Source organism: Lepidochelys kempii, chromosome 9, assembly GCF_965140265.1.
Source record: "Lepidochelys kempii isolate rLepKem1 chromosome 9, rLepKem1.hap2, whole genome shotgun sequence".
Taxonomy (NCBI): Eukaryota; Metazoa; Chordata; order Testudines; family Cheloniidae; genus Lepidochelys; species Lepidochelys kempii.
The window spans coordinates 58,055,157-58,079,034 of record NC_133264.1 but is presented as its reverse complement, the minus strand read 5'-3'; the positions used below and the strand labels follow the sequence as shown (position 1 = coordinate 58,079,034).

Sequence of the window (23,878 nt, the reverse complement as noted above, 5' to 3'; positions counted from 1 at the left end):
ACTGAAGTCTTAACTGTATTGTCACACCCAACTAAAATATAAAAGGTTAGCCGTCATGTGAGACCAAAGCACTGATAAAACTTCTCACACCCCATGTCTCTTCCAGGTATTAATGGGTACGTCTTTGACAACCTGCACCTGAAACTTTGCCTGCATCAAGTGGTGTACTGGTATGTCTTAAGTGTCGGTGCCCAGACAGACTTCCTGTCTGTTTTCTTCTCTGGAAACACCTTCAAACACAACATGGTCTTTAAGGACACGCTCACCCTCTTTCCACTTTCTGGAGAAACCGTCTTCATGAGCATGGAAAAGCCAGGTTAGTAACTTTAGTTGTTTTATAAATTACTTTGCCCAGCTGCTGTTTAATATATGTTGACAAAGACAGGTCAGCATGTTACAATAGGAGCATTTTACGTGTATGACTGTAGGGATCAGCTAGAAAAATAACCAGCTTTATTAAGAGAAAGAGAGATAAAAGAATCAAAACTCAACTGAAACTGCATGAGCAAGTAAATGGCAATTCCAGGTGCATCTGGTTCCTCACCCCCACTCACACTCCCCCTGCAACAGAGCTCTCCAGCTAGCTATCAAGTTACATCATCAGAACAAACTCTTACGGTGTGGCTATCTTACAGAAGTTTGCCACGTTTGAACATGGTTGTGAAGAATCAGCCTTGCTGGCCTGATGCTGACCATGACCTGGTGCCCAGTGTATAGATGAAGAAAAATCATATTCAGTATTGTGTGCTACCCACAGTCAAATCCTACACATTATAGATTCAGAGAAGGACCTCATCTCCAGTTTGTGAAACCTTTCTTAGGTGTGACCTGTTCCAGAGAAATAAGAGAGCAGAGCTGAGAAATACAAGACACATTCACATTTTGTGCCTATTTTGGAAACTAACAAATGATGTGAAGAATGCTGAGATATGTAATGTTATTGTGAAGTTACCCCTATAAAAACTCTAAATTTAAAAAATAGTTAAACTTTTAAACTTTTTTTTTTTTTGAACAAGGAACTCAGAGTAATTCCCACAGTATTTTATTCAGGTGCCAGAGGCAGAAGCTGATTGGTCATTCCCAAAAGACTTTAAAAAAGCCACAATCTCTCTTTTGGCCACTCTGATTCCACCCTTATGGAATGCAACAAGCACCCTTGTCAAGTTATTGACTTGAACTGGGACCATATAGAACATGGTTGCAACCCAGCTCCTGTAGTGGCACCAAATCTTATATAAAGGGGGTCAAATGAGGTGTCTAAGACAAGGTTATGGTTTGCTGGTTATGATTATGCTGTCTATGTGTGTATCATTTTTGTAGTTAAAGTTATGAATATCGGCGCTATACTGTCTGTATTTCAAACTTGTGCTATGCTCCTGGGTGACACCCCAGATAAGTTGGTGTCAGTTCTGCCTAGCCTGCTTGATGTCCCATTAAGGACTATCAGCTATACAAGTGACCTATTGAGAGAAGACAGATATGCCTTGCAACTCAGCAAGGTATGCAGGGACATGCCTGTGGAGAGAACGCTGAGGTTTTTCCAGGCCATGTCATGGACAGCTTGTCTTTGGAACAAAGAAAGAAAGACTACATGGCAGCTGGCTCATATCCAGAAGGAGATGCTCTCTTCTTTGGAAAGCTGCTGCAGCTCCTCCATCTTGTCTTCAGTCCTGCTTCATACCTCTGGAGGAACTTTGCTACACTGAAGCTTTGAACCAAGGACTGAAAGACCCATCCAAGCTGTGGATGTTTTCCAGAGACTTGATTTGAACCTGCAGGTTATTCCATCACTGCTGCAAGCCTGAACCAAAAACTTTGCCATTACCCTATGTAGTTGATTCCATTTAACCAATTCTTGCTCTCATCTATATCTTTTTCCTTTTATAAATAAACCTTTAGATTTTAGATTCTAAAGGATTGGCAACAGCATGATTTGTGAGTAAGATCTGATTTGCATATTGATCTGGGTCAGGGGCTTGATCCTTTGGGATCAAGAGATCCTTTTTTCTTTTACTGGGGTATTGGTTTTCATAACCATTTGTCCCCATAACAAGTGGTACTGGTGGTGATACTGGGAAACTGGAGTGTCTAAGAGAATTGCTTGTGACACTTGTGGTTAGCCAGTGGGGTAAAACCAAGGTCTTCTCTGTTTGGCTGGTTTGGTTTTCCTTGGCTTGCATAGAAACCCCAGCCTTGGGCTGTAACTGCCCTGCTTTAAGCAATTTGTTCTGAATTGGCACTCTCAGTTGGGTCCCACCAGAACCAGCATCATTACAACCCTTAACTTGCCCTCACTACTCCCTGAGCTGCAAAACTAGACTGTTCCACTCCTACAGAATCCCATGTGCGATGGGTGATGGGACGCAGAGCCTTCTGCCTCAATGGGACTGGTTTGACAAGGTAAATACTGTTACTATCTGTCAGGGTTCCCTCCCCATTCTGAACTCTAGGGTACAGATGTGGGGACCTGCATGAAAGACCCCCTAAGCTTATTTCTACCAGCTTAGGTTAAAAACTTCCCCAAGGCACAATTTGTTCCCTGTCCTTAGACGGTATTGCTGCTACCACCAAGTGAGTTAGACAAAGATTCAGGAAAAGGACCACTTGGAGTTCCTGCTTCCCCAAAATATCCCCCCCCAAGCCCCTTCACCCCCTTTCCTGGGGAGGCTTGAGAATAATATACCAACCAAATAGGTAAACAAGGTGAGCACAGAGCAGACTCTTGGGTTTTTAGGACACTAAAAACCAATCAGGTTCTTCAAAAAAGAGAACTTTTTTCTTTATAATAAAGTAAAAGAAGCACCTCTGTAAAATCAGGATGGAAGGTAATTTTACAGGGTAATTAGATTTAAAACACAGGGGATTCCCCTCTAGGCAAAACTTTAAAGTTACAAAAAACAGGAATAAACCTCCCTGTTAGCATAGGGAAAATTCACAAGCTAAACCAAAAGATAATCTAATGCATTTCCTCGCTATTACGTACAATTTTGTAATCTTAGATGCTTATTTCAGGTAGGGTTTTAGGAGATGTTTTTTTCATGCCCTGGTTCCTCTCTGTCCTGGAGAGAGCAACAAAGACAGCCCAACAAAACCTCACCCCACAGATTTGAAAGGCTCTTCTTCCCTTATTGGTCTTGTACCAACCAGGTTATGTGAGCTTAATCATAGAATATCAGGGTTGGAAGGGACCTCAGGAGGTCATCTAGTCCAACCCCCTGCTCAAAGCAGGGCCAAGTCCCATTTTTTTGCCCCAGATCCCTAAATGGCCCCCTCAAGGATTGAACTCACAACCCTGGCTGTAGCAGGCCAATGCTCAAACCACTGAGCTATCCCTCCCCTTACAGGTGGAGGAAGGATTTTATGCTACCCTTAGCTGTATGTTTATGACACCATCTAATGGTGATCTGCTGTCCTATGTGAAGTGCCCAATGGCTTCAGTCCCATTTCTAGTGGCAATAAAAAGCTACCCTCAGCACTAGCCTCCTTGGTGGCCATCTGAGCACAGAGACAAATGACTCAGGCCTTGATCCACGAGGGAAGAGCTCTGTCTGTGCACAGCCTCATTGACTTCTCTGGGACTATGCAAGGGTGTAAGAATGTAGTAACTATAATCCCCATCATGGATCATGGCTGAGATTGCCAAAGCCACATCAAGGTTCCATTGGAATGAATGCCAATCCAGTGTCCACATCCTGTAGGCAACTAGCCAGATCTTAGCCCACATATTTAACTCAATCGTTTAATCTCAGAATTTACCTGCTGGCCTTTCTTCGTCCTCATCCCTAACCTGCCTGTCACACTCACTGGGTCAGACACTCCCAGCGGAGTCTAGTCACAGAGTTTTATGGGAGTTGGGTTAGGCCTGTTATGATGCTAGTGTGCTGTGCAATCAATGACAACTGCCCTTGAGCTTTTTCCTGTTTTTGATTTGAAACAGCCACATGGGCACTGGCAACTCAGAGTTGTGCTTGTGGCTTTAACCCTTGGCCCTTCGTCCACCCTGGGGAGAGTAAGAAAGTGGTATAACTGTATTTATGTAAGTGAATTTAGAACGAGTGAATGGCACCAGCCTATTTGGTGACCAGGATGAGCACAGCCCCCCAAAGCAAGAGAAGGCCCTGTCCTCTCTAGTGAAGGGACGAGGGGGAACCCCGAAATCAACAGTTCATGGGGAGAATTATCTAAACCTAGATTATTGTTGTTATATCCAGTCTTGACAGTTCAGAGTTGACCAGGCAGGAATGAGCTGGTCAGAGCAGAGGGGTAGGAAGAGGGGCGTTGTGATAGAGGGGCTTTGATTTCTTTTACCTTGAGCAGGAGAGAAATGGTGACTGGGACTCAAGAGATCAGCATATGCAGAAGACATTCTGCACCATAGATTCAAAGGCCCTCCTGCAGAACATAGGCCAGAGAACTGCCCCATAATATTCCTGTTTGAACTAGAGCAGATCTTTTAGAAAAACTGACCGTCTTGATTTAAAAATTGCCAGAGATGGAGAATCCACTGCCACCCATGGACAACAAACCAAGTATTGGCTCTTCTGAGATTTGTGAACTCAGATGACTGGATTCAAAATCCAGAATGGTGACCATTATACCATAGAACCAGTATAGTGTATCTGACAGCACCAACCAAACCTTTGATGGGTTGATTCTGGAATCCCACTGGCACTTACATGTAAAGTTGCAGCCATTTTATTGACCACTTCATAGCTACTCTCCACTGAAGCCATTGTGGGGACATACCAGGTAAAGGTGATGGTACCAGGGATGCATTCAATTCATTAGGTGTGTTAGGGAGCATTAAAGCAGTTAAAAATCCTTGCCAGGGATAATTCTAAACACTGCCAGAAATGTTGCAGCACATGGAGACATGCATGACAGGTGAACCCAGTGTGTGATAGATTTCAGTGGGAGTGGAAACAAGAATATCATTGGTTTATGTCAGAAGCATTCTTAAAATACAGAACTTGCTAATGAGGGAGCACCAGCTGGGTGATAACTCTTGAAATTTCCTGGTATATTGAACTAATGCTGTTCTTTTGTCCTTTTCTGGGATAGGCGTATGGATGCTGGCATGCCTGAATCCTGACTTCAGAGACAGAGGAATGTGGGCAAAGTTCACAGTCTCTGAATGTAACACTGATCCAGAACTGTATTCCTATGGGGAAGATTATGATTTGATACCGGAATACTTGATAAATGAGGGCAATGGCCTTCAACCTAGGGGCTTCCCCAGGAATAAGGGATGGCGCAGGCTGTGTCTGAGGAAGCATCATAATGTCACCTCTCCCAAAAAGGAAACAGAGTCGCTTAACCCGCAGCTAACACTCTGCTTGAGAAAATCCAGCCAGCTCCTCAAATTCAGTAACAGACTTCAAAACAGCAGGAATAATTCCATGGACCCCTCTTCCAACAGCACATCAGTGCTGTCTGATCTACATGGCCTTTCACTATCTTCTCAAACAGAGTCTAACTTTGAGCCAATATCTTATGATTCCTTCTCAGAAGAGGCAGGTTTGTCAGAAATGATCAGCCCTGACCAAGAATTTGGACACCCGTCTCCTGAAGGAAACTCAACAAGCTTAAGTGACATGGTCCATCATAACACACGCTCAGCCAGCGCTGCAGCAGCTGGCTCATATCCAGAAGGAGATGCTCTCTTTTTTGGAAAGCGTAGACCAATTCAAGCTGTAGAGATGGTTAAAGAGAATTTAGAGCTGCACAAGTCAGTGGACAATGTGATGTCCCAACCAACTGCTCCATTAGCCAACTTAGAAAAATTTCTTAAAGGGAATGTTACTTTGGCACAATTAAAAGAGTCAGCACGTGTGATGGGCCATCAGGAACCTTCCTTTAATGCTGAAGAAACTGGTCTTCGAGGGAATGATAGTTCACTGCAACTGAATGACTCAAAACATGATTCTAGGTTTCAAGAAAGGATTCCATTAGATGAAGAAATGCCTCTAGAATTGAATATTACATCTTTAGAGCCACACATACCACTGAATGATACAATAACTACAGATAACACTTTTGTTAAAGGGAATAGTACTTCAGCATCATTAGACAAGTCAGCAGATAACACAAGTATACGTGTCATCACCTATGTGAACAGTGGGAAAGCATTTCTTAAAAGCAATGGTGCACCGATTAGGTTAGAAAATGACACCAGACTTCAAGAAGAGGCTTCGCTGGGCTTTTATGAAACTTCTCAAGAAGGAAAGTTAAATAGCCCAGCACATGATACCATGCTTCAAGAGAACACATCCACTACAAATGGAGACGTATTCTTTGAAAAGACTGTAGAGAAGTCTTCAAATGATACAGGAATTCAAAGGACCCCTGCACCACATCAGGAAGATCTTCTCCTTGGTAGGACTAACATATCGCTGTTAGATATCAATGATACAGCAGATCTGAGGCTTGCAGGAAACCATCCGTTGGACCATGAGACAAGGAGTGTTACACCGCTAAGACAGGATAAATCTGGTGATGGCCTGGGTCTTTCAAACGTAGAACATTCCTTGTCTGCAGAAAGTAGCATCAGGCTAGCCTCAGATAAACTTACCAATGTTTCTAGAAGGCTTGTACCAACATTTCTGGGCCGCAATGACATTTTTGCCACCAGCTATGTTACTACACAAGAAAGCGATGAATTAATATTGGGGACAAAGTTTCAAGAAGCTACAGAAAACGAAGAAATGTCTGAAATGGAGAACGTTGACTTACTCAAATTAAATGTTATGGCCAACGAGAGGAAGCTCGAAAAGGCCCCTTTACAAAGCAGCAAGGACACATTTCTGAAACACAAGGTTACTGTGCTAAGTTTAGATGGGCCAACAAATGAAGACAACAGCTTATTAGATAATGAGGAAGTTTATCTCAACGGGAAAGTGCCTCCAGCAGAGCTAGTGGACTTGATAAATGGTACACATCGCCTGGAGGCCAATTCATCAGACAAAGAAGGAACACTCTATAAAAGTAAGAGAATGGAGCTGGACTCGGACAGCCAGACCCCTGGAAAGCTAGTGCAAAGGACAGCTTTCAAGCCCTGTGATCAAAACTCTCAGGGATGCAGCACTCATGTAAAAAAGAGGTCCCTGGAATCACATGGAACTTCACTGGAAGAAACAGAGGTGCAGCAAGGACTGGAGGATAAAGCCAGAGCATTGAAGGGAAGGCAGAGCTCTGGTAAACATACAGGAGGAATTGGAGATGTGCTCAGAGGCACTATCAAGATAATCTACAATGACAGAGCAAACCACCTCGCTGCTAGGCCACTCTTGGTAGACACAACAGCAAGAGATCATAGAGCAACTGGCACTGATAACCCCACAGGATACATCAGGGGTGTGTCAGCTTCTCTTCCATCAAGCCCTAGCCAAGCGGATGCACTATCATACCATGCCAGCAGTCATGAGCCACCAGCAGTAGAGGGACACTATGACAACCAAGGTGAAAGTGATACAGCTCAGAGAGGAGGTAACTCCTTTCTGAAGGTGGAAGAGTCAGAGGAGGAGAAAACTAGTGCTACCTCTGCCTATTCAAGTGAGAAAACTACCAAAGAGGAACAGGAGGTAGGAACTGAGGCAGACACAAAGCCCACTGCATCAGCAGTAGAGCGAACAACAAGTATGGTCTCCATCTCAACACAGGTTGTGGGGCAAGTGAGTGGAATTAAGACACCTGCAGTAACTGCAATGCAGCGTAAAAGGGGTGTTGATTGGGAGGCACATTTGAGCTTGCAGCCCAAGGGAAATGTGACAGATGGGGAAGTGAGCACCTTGGACCAGCTGGAGCTGAAGGAAATGTGGATCTTCAGTAAACTGCAGCAGGATATTGAATCTAGTGCTGTTAAGGACCAAGTATTAGGAACTGAATCTAAGGATTTTCCAGCAAGCAAAGAGGTCTCAGAGATCCTGACAAAACGGGCCTCCAAAGAAAACTATCCACTTCCCCAAGATGGCGTGGCTCTCAATCAGACTCTTAAAGGGGACCAATGGAAGCTGAAGCACAGCCAGCAAGAAAATCAAGTGTTTAAAGAAGAAGACGCCATTCCCCTCTCAGGTAGTAAAATACAGACACCAGAATGGAAGGAGGTGGTGCAGGGGGTAGATGGGACACAGAGCAGCAGGGAAAGCACCAGCAAAGCAAAGAACAGGAGCTCCTCTCCTGGATCTGAGGAATATTTTGACACCTCTGGAGAACCCAATGCCCTAAACAACATGGTCAAGTCCAACATCTCAATGCCCCAGAAGGAGAAATCAGACTATGACGACTACAGCAAACCCGAGAGAGACACTGAAGAGTTTGACATCTATGGGGAGGAGAACCAAGATCTGCGCACCTTCACTGGGAGGGTCCAGCAGTATTTCATTGCAGCTGTCGAGGTGCTGTGGGAATATGAGAGCCAGAGACCCCAACACTTTCTAAAATTGAAGTAAGTTTTATCAGACACATCCTTCCCCTTGCACGAGACATCTTTCCCACCCTACTGATTGCTTTCCCTTCTATAGGGCAGCATGGATGAACAGACAAGGCTTAGATCAGTGGTTCTCAAACTTTTGTACTGGTGACCCCTTTCACATAGCAAGCCTCTGAGTGTGACCCCCCCTTATAAATTAAAAACACTTTTTAATATATTTAACACCATTATAAATGCTGGAGGCAAAGCGGGGTTTGGGAGGGAGGCCGATAGCTTGTGACCCCCCATGTAATAAGCTTGAGACCTCCTGAGGGGTCCCTACCCCCAGTTTGAGAACCACTGGCTTAGATCCATCCAGGGTACAGGCCCCACCACGAGACAGACATTGAGTTCCAGCACAGCCTGTCCTACTTACAGCGCTCCGCCCCAGTAGAGTCTTGTCTTTCTCTTGAGTCCTTGATCTTCCTTCGAAGTGTAGCAGCCCAGCTGGCAGCAGTCAACTGAGTTCTGCCCTGCTACTCCACTTTGTTGAGGAGTTCAGATCCTCCCTAGCTTGATCTCAAAGATTCTGGCTCTAATGTGTCCTCCCAGTGGTTTGCAGTATCAGTTCGCCTTACCAGGTGAGGGGCAGGAGTTGGAGCCACAGACTTAGTCATTGGCTTCCTATAGACCTGGCAGTGCTAAGGAGATGTAGGAGAGGAATGACCAGCATCTTGGTCTGTGGTTAGTCCACTACTTGACAGTTTGTCCACACTGCTGGGGGACTCCAAAGGGAGCATCCTCCATGAAGCGCTGTGTGGCTGCTGAGCTGGCCACAGCCATGTCCAAAACAATCAACTCAGAGGAGGAGCCAGCGAGATGAAGATAGGGGCACTCTCAGATACCTCCTCTGCTCTCAGTCTGAGTGCTACCCCATAGAATCATAGAATATCAGGGTTGGAAGGGACCTCAGGAGGTCATCTAGTCCAACCCCCTGCTCAAAGCAGGACCAATCCCCAACTAAACCATCCCAGCCAGGGCTTTGTCAAGCCTGATCTTAAAAACTTCTAAGGAAGGAGATTCTACCACCTCCCTAGGTAGCGCATTCCAGTGCTCATAGCCATGCTGGAGAGCTAATCCACTTGGATTGCTCTCCAGCATGGCTATGAGCACTAAACACTAAGAATCTAGAGAGGGTCCAAGACAGCAAAGGCTGGAGCTGCTGTAAGTACCTGGATGTACCTCAGCCCCTGGGCTTCTGAATGGGGTCCAGTCAAAGAAGAGCTGCACCAGAGAGACTATGCCAACATACAGAGCTCGTTGCTGATACAATTTGTATCCGCAAAACAGTCCGTAGATATAAAGCGGATATCCACAGATTTGCAGGGCTCTACCAATATGTCTTGGCAGCTACATAGATCTCTCTGTCACAGTCAGCTCATGCTTTGCCTCTTGAAGGCCAGTCGGAGCCCTTTGGTGGCTCCTGGCTTGGCTCTACATTCAGACTCTCTGCCTGAGCAGGTATGTAGCTTGAGATCACGATGCCAACCGAGATGCTCATTTGGGGTGTTAGCAGAGGGACTAGAGCTGTGATGGGAGTTGGGGTGAAGAGAGGCATTAGAGCCCAGACTCCAATGTCCATGCCTCAAGCCTTCCACTCAGTGAGCATGGCTGGTGCCTTCCCACAGGATGTGGTCCTTTCTTGTTCTTGCAGAGGCCCAAGTAGGGGCTGGAGGAAGCCCTTCCAGCCATACAAGAAAGTGGTTTTCCGAGGGTACCTGGACAACTCTTTCACCCAGCCGCTGGCGCGTGGGGAGCTGGACGAACACTTGGGAATCCTAGGGCCATACATCAGGGCGGAAGTTGATGATGTCATAATGGTGAGTCAGACTGAAAAGGAAAATCCCCATTTCCTTAAAAGGAGTTAGGACATTCCCAGTGCAAAGCTTCCCCTCTAGTTCTAGGTGGGTCTTCCTGCTACCTCTTGTGCCGGGACCCGTTAGCACTAAAGGCCTGTCTTGCACCATAGGCTGCAGTTAGAAAACTGCCAACCAAGGGCCATGGCTGAGATCTGTCACGTTCAGTTTACTCCCTTGTGGTTCCCTGGGTATGTTGTCTCTCATTGCACTGACAATGCAAGGATATTCTGTGGGGAATTATTATTTATGCTAACACCATCCCAGCTCCCTAAGGTGTTCATAGAATCATAGAATATGAATCATAGAATATCAGGGTTGGAAGGGACCTCAGAGGGTCATCTAGTCCAACCCCCTGCTCAAAAGTAGGAACCATACCCAATTAAATCATCCCAGCCAGGGCTTTGTGAAGCCTGACCTTAAAAACTTCTAAGGAAGGAGATTCCACCACCTCCCTAGGCAACGCATTCCAGTGTTTCACCACCCTCCTAGTGAAAAAGTTTTTCCTAATATCCAACCTGAACCTCCGCCACTGCAACTTGAGACCATTACTCCTTGTCCTTTCCTCTTCCACCACTGAGAATAGTTCTAGACTATTAGACTATTAGGTCTAGAACTATTCTCAGTGGCGGAAGAGGACACCTAACTCCCATTGATCAGCACCTAGATAGCTGTGAGGAGCTGGGCTGTGGTACCTAGAGGCCCCCGCTGAGATCAGGGCCCCTTTGTGCTGCTGAGAGCGAGAGATGGTCCCTGCTCCAAAGAGCTCACAATGCACATAGACAAAGGCTGAGAGGGGAAACTGAGGCACAGAGCAGGGAAGTGGCTCAGCCAAGATCATTTAGCAGGTCCAAGTCACAGATTAGGGTCTCCTCGTCACAAGAGCAGTCTCTGTAGAAATACCACATGGCACTTCTGGGAAAAAGCCTCTGAAAAGGCAGAAGGAGGTGGGAAGGGAAGAAAGCTAACTGGGATTCAGAATGGCTCCCAAGGGAGACACACGAGTCCCCAAGTTCAATCAGGCTCCGATTCATCCTCCCTAAAGAGCAGGGTACCAAACTGAGGAACTGTGTATAAACTCAGGCCTTATAGAATCATAGATTATCAGGGTTGGAAGGGACCTCAGGAGGTCATCTAGTCCAACTCCCTGCTCAAAGCAGGGCCAATTCACAATTTTTGCCCCAGATCCCTAAATGGCCCCCTCAAGGACTGAGCTCACAACCCTTAGCAGGTCAATGCTCAAACCACTAAGCTATCCCTCCCCCCACATGGCAAACTGCATCGGTTTAATAGATTGCTAAACCTTTCTATTTAGTGCAGACTCCTGTGTGGACACTCTTATTTTGGTTTGAGAGGGGCCTGTTTCAGTTTAGCGTCACCTTGTCCCAACTGGACTCAAGCTAAAACCAAATAACAGCATCCACAAAAGAGTTTGAAATTGGATCAGCTTCAGTTCACACCTTAGGCTAAACAGTGCAATTTGCTCATGCAGACAAGGCCTCTTTTCCCACACAGCTCCAGCTGAGCTGGGTGATAGTGTGAGTTTGGCTGGGCAGTGTGCACAGCTGGGACTCAGGCTGGGGTCCATTCTTGCTGACCGGCTGAAACTGAGTCCAAAGACACACCCCAGTCCAGTGTGGATTGGACCTGTACTCATCATATGTATCAAGGAAGAGGGAAATTCTTAGCATATGTAACCCTTCTGCCAGGTGGAGCCAGCAGCAACAAGTGCCAGGTTCAGTATCTAGGGGTTCCTTTTCAACAATACAACAAAGAACCATCTCGAGCCCCCACCCGTTTCCTGGGACAATTACACAACACCCCTGGGCACCTTTAAGAGGAAATACTTCCTGTCTCATAAGCACAGACTCTGAGTGTAGCAAAAACTTTTAATAAAAGGAGGGAAGTAACTCAGCCTTAATTTGGGAAAACCCCACAACTAGGGTTCATAAACATAAACCATGAGCAAAAGACCCACCTCCAAGTAAGTTGGGCAGTGTCCTTTTCCCCTAAGGTTCTCAAGTCCAGCAACCCAAAAGCCCCTTTAACATGCTCATCCCTTCTCTGCACCCCACTCAAGTTGCTGTCTTTTGGCAAGTGCAGCCTCAGAGTTCAGAGGTTCATCTGCAGAGTTTACCTCCCACCCTGGGTGGAAGGGGGGATAAGGAGGCACCTTACACGCTCCACTACTCAGGCACACGCTTGTCACCCTGCTAGCCAATTGCCACACCTCTCTGCAGGGCTTTGCTCTGGTCCTCTCTGCCAGCCGCACTGCTGGCTGCTTTCCATGCCTCTCCACCAGCCACCTAGCTGGCCACTCACCAAGATATCTTCAGGGCCCACCACTTAACACAGCTCTCAGTGATTTCAGCTGTTAGCAGGCGGGCATCACTGCTGGTGCACACGGGGCAGTCTTTTGCAATAGAGACACTGTCCCAAAGTAGGTCTAATACTTAGACCTAGGTATCAGTGATTTCAGCTCTGTAGCACATAAAAAAACTCTCAACTGAGTCTAAATTAGCTCTTTTATTATACCAGGGAGGAAAAAAAGGGTCAAGTGGTACTTAGGATCTTTAAACAAGACCCACACCACCAAATACAAGTACCTCTCACCACCCTTTCTCAACTCCTTGGGCTTTGGAACCCATGTTCCCTGCCTAGCGAGTGCCGTTGAGTTGAGAGTGAGTCCTTTATTACTCCTGCCCCAATAACAAGGAGACTGGGGATCCAACACCAGCCACAAGTGATCATTTGGACAAGCAATCATAGAAGATTAGGGTTGGAAGAGACCTCAGGAGGTCATCTAGTCCATGATCACATCATGCTGAGCACCTAGGCAGGGTGGGGGTGTCCATGCAAATGAGATCAGCTCCTGAAGTCCTTTTCCACAGCTCACCACTAAATGTCAGAGGAGAGTTCATTCAGACTCTGTTTACACATGTAATAGGGGGTGGCAAAACCCTGAACTGGGGAGGAAGAAAAGACCAGATAATATGGATTCAGAAGGCTGGAGCTGGGGGAAAAGGCAATGGCAGGGACTGGCCTGTGTTTGACTGCCACTGTGGAGAAAACACACATCTTGCCTATAAAAACACATGTGCCTTTCCCAACAACTCCAGCGAGGGATGCACAAGCAGAACTGACGCTAGGATCTGTCTCACTGAGCTTCACTAAAGAACAACAGCAGGAAGGGTATGGGGCATAGCCAGTGCCCCACACAGGGAAGGAGTGCAGGCAGGGCCCTGGCTCCAAGTTTTCCCCCCACAAGGAATGTAACCCTTCTCTTTGCTTCTTTCCCTCCACGGTGCAGGTTAGCTTCAAGAACCTAGCTTCCCGGCCTTACTCCTTCCATTCCAACCTCCTGCCCTACCAAGGAGGCCTGGGGGAAAACAGCACACCCAGCCAGGAAGCGGTGCAGCCTGGCGAGCTCCGCGAGTACTCCTGGAAGGTGCTGCCCCAGATGGCACCCACTGTCAATGAGTTTGACTGCAAGGCTTGGGCTTATTTCTCCAGTGTTAACCTGGTAGGTGGGAACCATTTATGAGAAACCTGTTGGTCTCTCTGCTAGCCATCTCTGCCCTCACCTGCCTCTCAACCAGAATCCCAGCTCCCCTGTTCCATGCAGACCCAACGGGATTGGTGCCTGGGACACTACTGCATAGGATATTTCTGTGACACATTGATGGGGGCTTTCATCAGGCCATTTGTGAATGGGTCCGAGAGTGTATAGAAATAGAAACGTAGGGGTGGAAGGGATATCGACAGGTCATCAAGTCCAGGCCCCTGTAGGACCAAGGAACTCTAGACCAGGTGTTAGTTCCACCTGGTCTTAAAGACCTCCAGTGATGGGGATCCCACAACCTCCCATGGGGGCCTGTTCCAGAGCTTAATCACCCTGAGAGTTAGAAAGCTTTTGCTACCACCTGGATAAGTCACATTTCACAGGCCAGATCCTCAGCCCCTCTCTGGCTGCTTGTGGGACCCAGAGGTACAAAACTCCCCCTGCCTTGGTGATGCCTTAGGCAGTGCAGAGCCACTCAGGGGGGATGTCTGGGGCATCCTTATGCCCTGGCAGTCCGTGACATGACTGGCCCCATGCAGGCTATGGATAGAGCAGCCATCAGACTTAAAAATCTGGTCCTTCTCAGCCACAGACTGACTAATGCTCACAACATCCTGTACCGTTGTCCAAAGTGTTTCAGGTGGGGCAACTGAGGCACAGCAGGATTAAGTGACTTGCCCGAGGTCAGGCACTGCGTCAGCAGCAGAGCTGGGAAGGGAACCCAGCGAGTCAGAACTACAAATCAAATCAGAGCAATTCTAAGTGTGCATTCCTCCCCCATGTCAGATTGGGATCGAGAGGAAGGGGGCTTCTGCCCCCTTCTGAAACCCAGCATGCCTCTCCAACTCCCAGCACCAGTGCCAGGCTCTGCACACACCTTGCTCCTCTCATTTTTGGCTTTTCAGCTGAGAGCTGGGAGCATTCATCGCCAAGGCCTCTTCCCCTGTCTGTCTAGTCTGAGGCCACACATGCTGCTGGAGTTGTGGTTGGCACTCACAGGGCGGTGCTGGAGTTTGACAGGCACAGAGAGAGCAGCCCTGGGACGAAGCACACACTTCCAAAGTCCTGCCTGACGGTGGTTAATGTTGTTCTGAGTAGCCACATTGTGGCATTGTGGATGGGGTGGAAGTTAGGAGTGGACTCTACATTCCCATTACACTCTGGTTATTTTCCCTTTCTAGGAGAAGGATCTGCACTCTGGCCTGGTTGGGCCACTGCTTATCTGCCGCCCCGGCATCTTGAGCCCTGCCTTCGGGAGGCAGCTGGCGGTGCAGGAATTCTCTCTGCTTTTCACTATCTTTGATGAGACCAAAAGCTGGTACCTCGCCGAGAACATGGAGAGGAACTGCCCACCCCTCTGCCAGATCCAGCCAGACGATCCTGATTTTAGAAGAAGCAGCTACTTCCCTGGTAAGAGCTCCAGCTCCCCTCCCCTCCCTACCCAGCCATCCCACATAGAAGGGAAACTCTGTAGGGTCTGCTGTTAGAGCAGAGCTTCAGATCAAGGGCTTCAGAATCCCCTTCCTTGCCCATCCCCTGGGTAACAGCAAGAGTGACCTCAGCTCACTCCAGCATGGCTGCTGCTGTTTGCAGACTTTGAACCTCTCCCCTGCCACAGCACGTCCCAAGTGTGCTCTTCTCCTCCAGCTATCAACGGCTACGTGATGGATGCACTGCCTGGGCTGGTGATGGCTCAGCACCAAAGGGTGCGATGGTACCTGCTGAATGTGGGCGGCACTGAGGACATCCACTCAGTCTATTTTCATGGGCAACTGTTTGCCATTAGGACGAACCATGAGTATCGAATGGGAGTCTACAACCTCTATCCTGGTAAGAGTTGACCCAGGTGCTGGGAGCTAACCTGTCTCCTGGAGAGGATTGATGCAGGAGAAGCCAGCAGCCTAGCTCCAAAGAGTGCCCACCTAGCTTAGTGCAGCTGATGCACTCTGATTAGGGTGAACATGGCACCAACCTGACATCAAGGGGTAGCTAAATAGACGAGTGCCTCTCAGCCTGAGAAATAGGCCCTGGACCAACACTGCCTCAAATATTTGGATCCAAATGGCCATTAGCTAGTGACGCCTTACTGGCTTTGAAGAGTCTTGTTTTGTTTGTCCAGCACTTCGCACAATGAGCTCCTTGTCCGTGACTAGGGCTCCTAGGAATGAGTGGTGGAAGTGTCCTAAAAGTGGGGCGGGCCACAGGTCCCCAAACCATGGCCCCATCCCAGAGCTGCACTACCCCCAGGCCCAGCCCCTGCACCGGCCCTTCCCACCCGAAGCTCTGCCCTCGCACCACTCATTCCCCCTGAAGCCCCACCCTCACACAGTCCCTTCTCCATGAGCCCCTGCCCTCACACTGTCCCCGCCCCTGCACTGCCTCTTCCCCCAAGACCCTAGCCCCCACTCACTCCTCTCCACCACCTTGCTCCTGTCGCTCAGCTCTATGGCTGGTAAAAAGTGATGGGGCCATGGCCCCCTGGCTCTCCCATTCCAGTGCCCCTGCTCCTAAGTGCAATGTAATACAAACAATTCATATTTTTGTTAATTATTTTTATCAAATTCAAGTGCATTTATTGGGCCAAACTCATTCCTGTCTAACGGTACTGGCTTTGATGAAGTTACACCAGGGAACAATTTGACCCAGTCAATGTGCTATTAAGGCTCAGGAAGCACCTGGCACCCATACCCACCTTGGGCAGTACTTTACTCTGTGAGTAGTCCAGTGCAATTGGCATCATGGCAGCACAATCTGCCCTCAGCATGAGTGAAGCAGGAGTGGGTGTAGCCACCACAGGCTTCTCCTTTAGCCGCTAGAAATAAATAATCCTTTGTTCTGCCCTCCCTCCCCTTCTTCTCACCCAGGTGTCTTTGGAACAGTGGAAATGCGCCCCTCCCACCCGGGGATCTGGCGGGTGGAGTGCGAGGTTGGAGAGCACCAGCAGGCTGGAATGAGCGCCCTGTTCCTTGTGTATGACCCGAGTGAGTGACTCTTCTCCTTGTTCTACAGTTGCCTTCACTGACTCTTCATTCACCTCCCGAGAATTTCATGTTAGACAGCATGGGGGAGCATTTTCACAGGTGCAGAAGTACCCGCCTAAGGCACTCTGGAGAACAGGGCTCAGGCTCCTCCGGTCACTTAGGTGCTTTTGAAAATTTTGCCCTCATGGCCCTCAAACGTGGACACGCCAGTTTTCACCCTCAGTCAGCTCTGGGCGAAGGAGAGTTACAGCGCTGAACAATTGAACCACCTGACCAAACCTACGGAAGAGACAGCAGGATAGCTAACTGCCATCATTCACACCTGCAGTGAATTACACCCCCATCTAAGAGTGGGCATGTGACTATGGGTGCAAAACTGGAGGCCGGCTTGAACCACCTTGAAAAATTTGCCCCCAGCAGCCTGATTTTCAAACCCTAAGACGCTATGGGCCACGCACAAAAATGTGCATACTCTTATCACCATGTCTGCATGCGCCCATCCAGCTGGCTAACGGAATAGGGAAATACCCATTTGTAGATCGGTAAACTGAGGCACAAAGAGGCAACGTGACTCACCAAGGGTCACAGAGGCTGGCCACAGGTGGTCATTTTCAGCAACACTCTTTACCATGTAAAGTGGTGCAAAATCTGTTGGGAATTGCAGTAAAGTCTTTGCCAGCTCAAGAGTGTAAATCAGTTTCCACCTCATTTTAAATACTAGTTTCAAAACAGAAGGAAAGGATTGATTTGTTATACTTAAGAGAATCATAGAATCACAAGGGTCATCTAGTCTAACCCTCTGCCAAGATGTAGGATAGTTGGCTTTACATAGTAAAGGTCTTTTTCCTCTTCTTAAAGGAGCATTAAATGTGAGCCAGAAAAGCTTTGTTTAAAGATAAATTAAAAAGCCGCTTAAGATTCAAAATCCACTTTTTACTAGAAAGGGCTTGACGTGAAAAGACAGTGTCAAGTACTATGATTTTTTAAGAGTCTAAGTTATAATGGAAATAAACACCGCAGTGCTCCACAGATCAGCAAAGGGACTTTAAAAAATAGGAGGTGTCAGCCAAGATGTTCTTAGAAACATGAAGATTTGTGTTTAAAAGACACTGCCTAGCAACAAACAGGCCTGGGAGCCAGACATAGAATCATAGAATCATAGAATCATAGAATATCAGGGTTGGAAGGGACCCCAGAAGGTCATCTAGTCCAACCCCCTGCTCAAAGCAGGACCAATTCCCAGTTAAATCATCCCAGCCAGGGCTTTGTCAAGCCTGACCTTAAAAACCTCTAAGGAAGGAGATTCTACCACCTCCCTAGGTAACGCATTCCAGTGTTTCACCACCCTCTTAGTGAAAAAGTTTTTCCTAATATCCAATCTAAACCTCCCCCACTGCAACTTGAGACCATTACTCCTCGTTCTGTCATCTGCTACCATTGAGAACAGTCTAGAGCCATCCTCTTTGGAACCCCCTTTCAGGTAGTTGAAAGCAGCTATCAAATCCCCCCTCATTCTTCTCTTCTGCAGGCTAAACAATCCCAGCTCCCTCAGCCTCTCCTCATAACTCATGTGTTCCAGTCCCCTAATCATTTTTGTTGCCCTTCGCTGGACTCTCTCCAATTTATCCACATCCTTCTTGAAGTGTGGGGCCCAAAACTGGACACAGTACTCCAGATGAGGCCTCACCAATGTCGAATAGAGGGGAACGATCACGTCCCTCGATCTGCTCGCTATGCCCCTACTTATACATCCCAAAATGCCATTGGCCTTCTTGGCAACAAGGGCACACTGCTGACTCATATCCAGCTTCTCGTCCACTGTCACCCCTAGGTCCTTTTCTGCAGAACTGCTGCCTAGCCATTCGGTCCCTAGTCTGTAGCTGTGCACAGTACACAGTACACAGTACACAGAAGAGACATTTGTCAACACAGCTGTCATACCAGTGATCCAAAGAGAGGAGATGTATCAGAGGACTCTCTGAGAGGCAGCTGTGAATTGTAATATATACGATCCCGGATTGGCTTATAAACCAATAATAAAAGCTGATATCACCCGCAAGGGTCAAAATTAGGAACAAGGGTCTGTAAGGGGCAGATTTAAAAATTTGCAAAGAATTTTTTAAAATGCTAGAAAATCAACTCCTGCCTTACTTATATGCCAGGACCTGAGTTCAGGCTTTTGGAGTCCTCCTGTGAAAGCTGTAGCAGTTAGGGTCACTAACAGCTAAGGCTGGATGGAGGTGTTCTCTTGTTTTGCAGCTCTTGCTGTATTTAGGACTGTCCCTACAGTGCTAGCAAAAAATCAGGGTTCATGGTTCTATCTCCCCTTTAAAGCGAGTTTAAGATCTCTGACACTATGTTTAAATTCAACACCTGTCAAAACTTCCAGGAGAGACTTGTCATGTCACTGCACTGTGATGCCTCTTGACATCTGCACTGCACAGTGACTATTAACACAATTGATCTGCAGCATTGCATTGTCACATGGCGACATTGTAGCACAACGAAGTGGCATTGGCTCTAAGGATATTGCCATCCTGGGATGCTTTCAATACCCTGGCTGCGCAGGGTGGTAGGTCACAGATAGCAGGACCTGGTCAGAACTGAGATGGGGTGGGGGGGAACTTGGCCATTTGAATTCTCCAGTGTTGGCACAAGCCGTTGTCTGTCTTGGTTCATATGGGTCCCCACATCCTGAGTTTCAATTTGGAATCCAGGTTTCAATGAATCAAGAAGTTCAATGGTGCTCAGCTGAATCTGCCAAGTTGGCCTGGTTCCTAGTTGAAACTACTAGGTATCATATGATTTACTCTCCAAATCTTGAACGGCCCACCCCCGAAGCCTAGCAGTGGCTGGAAACTTGGCCCAGGTTCACACGAAGCCCCACAGAACTTGGTGCACCTTTCAGCAAGCCTGGCCTGACCTCTGGGTTGGTAACAAGCCCACACTTGTCCTGGGTTGTGGGTTTGTTCTGAAAGGCTGGCCCAGCACTAACTGAGCGCCCTTATGGCAGGTGATGTCACCTGAGTACAATGGCCACCAGCCCCAGGGAAGGCTCCAAAGCAGTGCTGCGTGGGCTCCCTGGCTGCTGTGCCAAACCAGACTTGGGAACCTAACTCAGCGTCCAAGACTGAAGGCTCACCTAGGCCTTAGCTTCAAAGGCCAAATGAAATAGCCCATAAATCTTCTTTCCTCTCTCTTCCCCTTTGTTGCAGAGTGCCAGAACCCCCTTGGCCTAGCTTCCGGGAATATTGCGGATGCTCAGATCACAGCTTCAGGGCAGTATGGTGAGTGCTGGACTTTTTGGCCTTGTGACCAGGAAGAAGGTCAAGTTTTCATCAGGCTTAGCCAACACATGCTGGCAAGACCTGACCTACTCAATCAACTTTCCTAGTCGAGACAAAGCCTTTTTTATGGAGTGGTTCCTACTTCCCGCCGGATACCATCCCGGTATTGAAGGAGTTGTGGAGGGAGCAGACAGGGGCTGGCAAAGGCCATACCATTGGCTCTAAGGACCCAGCTCTAGAATGCCTTCTTCCCTGGGCCCATTCAACTGAGTTTCAAATCCTTTCTTGATTCCTAGAGGCCTCAATATGCTGCATTGCTTTGCCTTGGCGATTTTATTCCTTGCCTTCTATGCTTGGGATGATTCCATTGTAACCACAGTTAGATGAGGCGTCTGCAATAGACTGGTGCCTTGAAACATCCTTGCTGTTTAATTCAGTACTTCATCTCAAGTTCAGCTCTCCCTGCCTGCGGTGGCCAGCGAACACCTCTTCTGTCAGCTGAGAGCAACCTCCTCCAGCCCCCAGAGGAGTCCAGTGAGAATCCATTTTTTAGCCATTGTTATAGCAGAAGTGTGGCCAAGATGCTTGTTTCTCTACACAAGAAGATATGGCCCCTTACAGTCCAGACAGCATGTGATACACGGGGAGACCCTGTCCCTTGGCAGGATGGTGGCCACTGTAAAAGAGAGGGTAAACGGGAGAAGTAGGTCTCTGTCAGACAAGGATGCCTGAGTGGGGTTACCCAGACTCTGTGTTTCTCTGTCTTTTTAATCTGAGCCCAGATTTTACCAGTGCAGAGCTCTCTGATACCTGCACTTCCCATCTGACAGTGAACCAGGTCTGAACAGTGAGGGGCAGGCAGACAGACCCACTGAGGGATGTGCTCTGACTCTGCTGCTGGTGCTGTAGTCATCACACCTGTCTGTCCATGTCAGTGAGTGAACTCACGCCATGGCTTCCCCATCTCTCTTGTGTTCTTCCACAGGTCAATGGGCGCCTAGGCTGGCCCGGTTAGATCATTCTGGGTCTGTCAATGCTTGGAGCACTGACAGCGGCAACTCCTGGATTCAGGTAGGTTTCACTTATGGAGGAAGGAGACATTGTTAAGTGAAATTAATAGTAGCCTCTGATGCCTGCAGGCACCAGCCATTTGCCCTGTGAATGAGCTACAGAAAGAGGCAGTGAGCAATTCAGTCTGGGCAAGCCCCTCAGTTTCTCCACCACCACATCTACAGTGCCCTCAGGCTATTCAGGCCATTGCCAGATTGGGATGTTTCACTCCCCTCCAAACTCCCTACACACACACACACACACACACTCACTCACTCCTCCAAACCCCCTACACACACAGACACACATACACACTCACTCACTCCTCCAAACCCCCTACACACACAGACACACAGACACACTCACTCACTCCTCCAAACCCCCTACACACACACACACGCCCCTCCAAACCTCTACACACATACACACAAACGCCCCTTCCACCCCCCTCCACACATACACACACATGCACGCACCCCTCCGAACATCCTATACACACACACGCAGCCCTCCAAACCCCCTCCACACATGGATATACACCCGTCCCTCCAAACCCCCTCCACACACACACACATGCCCCCTCCACACATACACACACATGCATGCACCCCTCCAAACCCCCTACACACACCCACACCCACATGCACCCCTCTAACCCCCCACACACACCCCACCAAACCTCCTACATACATGCATATACATCCATCTGTCCAAACCCCCTCCACACATACACACACATGCACGCACCCCTCCAAACCCCCTCCACACACACCCCCTCCAAACCCCCTCCACACACACCCCCTCCAAACCCCCTCCACACACACACACACACCCCTCCAAACCCCCTCCACACATACACACACATGCACGCACCCCTCCAAACCCCCTCCACACACACACCCCTCCAAACCCCCTCCACACACACCCCCTCCAAACCCCCTCCACACACACACACACACCCCTCCAAACCCCCTCCACACACACCCCCTCCAAACTCCCTCCACACATACACACCCACATGCACCCCTCCAAACCCCCTCCACACACACACACACACCCCTCCAAACCCCCTCCACACACACCCCCTCCAAACCCCCTCCACACATACACACCCACATGCACCCCTCCAAACCCCCTCCACACACACACACACACACACACGCACACTTTTCCCTGCAGGTTCAGGTTTCCCTTTTCCCCACTTGTCCCCTCCTGCCAGACTCTGTGCCCCCATTCTGACCTCAATGTCTGGTGCCGCATGTTCTGCACCCTCTGGAGCTAACCTCAGTGCCCCCAGACGGGTCTGCTGCTGGAGTGAGAAATAGCATGTGACTCCCAGTGCTGCAGAAAGGGTCCCCTCCTCCTGCCTACCCCCTCCCTGCACCTTGTGCCTAGCATCTCACCCACAGGCTGGTGAAGTCAGTAGTATCTGCCTTCCTCGGATGGAGAAAACAAGAATATTTCATGTTGCACAGAGAGAAAAATAGCAGATTCCCTTTTGGTGAGAAGTTTCCTATTAATGAACAGAACAGATGAGCTGCCCTCCATGTTTATTTTTAATGTGGATTTTCCTGCATTGATGTAACACGCATAACAGTGATTAAGTAATGCACTGTAACATTGCAACCCTCAAAGTGGATTCTCAGCTCAAACTGCTGTGTGTGAGGATGCTAGCCCTAAGAATAGGAGCAATCCCCCAGCTTTAATAGTTAAAATCTTGACAAGTATTGTAGCCAGCCTTGCTTTAGTCAGCACTAATCATCCCCGATTCACATAAACACCAGATCAACCCTCACAGGTAAACAGGAATCATAGAATATCGGGGTCAGAAGGTCATCTAGTCCAACCCCCTGCTTAAAGCAAGACTAATCCCCAATTTTTGGCCCAGGTCCCTAAATGGCCCCCTCAAGGATTGAGCTCACAATCCTGGATTTAGCAGGCTAATGTGCAAACCACTGAGCTATCCCTCCCCCCTGGTATCCTGTCTCCAACAGTGACCAGTACCAGCTGCTTCATAGGAAGATGCAAATTCCCCTACCAGACAGCTTTGTAATAATCTAGCCATAAGGGAAGAATCTTCCTGACCCTTATCAGTTAGGGGTTGACTTGTGCCCTGAAGTCTCAAAGTTGATATTCCTTATACTATTTTATCCCATCTAATATAACTTTGGGTATTCTTATTATTAATATAAATGTCTAATCCTTTTATCAATCCTGCTACACACTTGGACTCCATCATATCTTGTGGCAATGAGTTCCAAAGGTTAATGATCGACTGTTTCCTTTTACCAGTGTTAAATTCATCCCTTTTCAATTGCATTGAGTGCCCAAAACTATGCTGTGAAAATGTGAAGGGAAATGTAAATCCACAAAAGTCACTGTCATGTTAAGATAATTATAACAAAGCAAATAAAACTGTAATGTGCCAGCACAGTGTCTGTGATAATCTCCTGACAATACACACACAATAATAATACTCTTATAGCATGCTCCATCCAAGGATTTCAGAATGCTTCACAAATAGTCATTCAACCTTTTAGCAACCCTGTATATTATCGCTATTGTATGGATGGGGAAACCGAGGCTTGAAGTGACTTGCCTATGGTTACTCGCAGGTTTGGTAGAGCATGAGTCGCTACCCTGTTTTTTTAAACCCGAAGACCATGTCCCCTCCC

The 23,878-nt window shown here is 47.9% G+C and overlaps 1 protein-coding gene across 3 annotated transcripts in view; it reads left to right on the top strand.

Moving 5' to 3' along the window:
• The window catches only part of F8 (coagulation factor VIII), a 75,029-nt gene that overhangs the window by 39,375 nt on the left and 11,776 nt on the right, over positions 1-23,878 (top strand). For 2 of the 3 annotated variants that reach the window (XM_073360566.1, XM_073360565.1), the window contains 9 exons: positions 107-316; positions 5,062-8,443; positions 10,122-10,287; positions 13,634-13,846; positions 15,067-15,295; positions 15,533-15,715; positions 16,750-16,866; positions 20,082-20,153; positions 21,139-21,224. In XM_073360566.1, the coding sequence (XP_073216667.1) occupies positions 107-316; positions 5,062-8,443; positions 10,122-10,287; positions 13,634-13,846; positions 15,067-15,295; positions 15,533-15,715; positions 16,750-16,866; positions 20,082-20,153; positions 21,139-21,224 (4,658 nt within the window). Of the gene's footprint in view, positions 1-106; positions 317-5,061; positions 8,444-10,121; positions 10,288-13,633; positions 13,847-15,066; positions 15,296-15,532; positions 15,716-16,749; positions 16,867-20,081; positions 20,154-20,194; positions 20,688-21,138; positions 21,225-23,878 lie in introns of those variants that run through there. The other variant, XM_073360567.1, reaches the window with a different exon arrangement.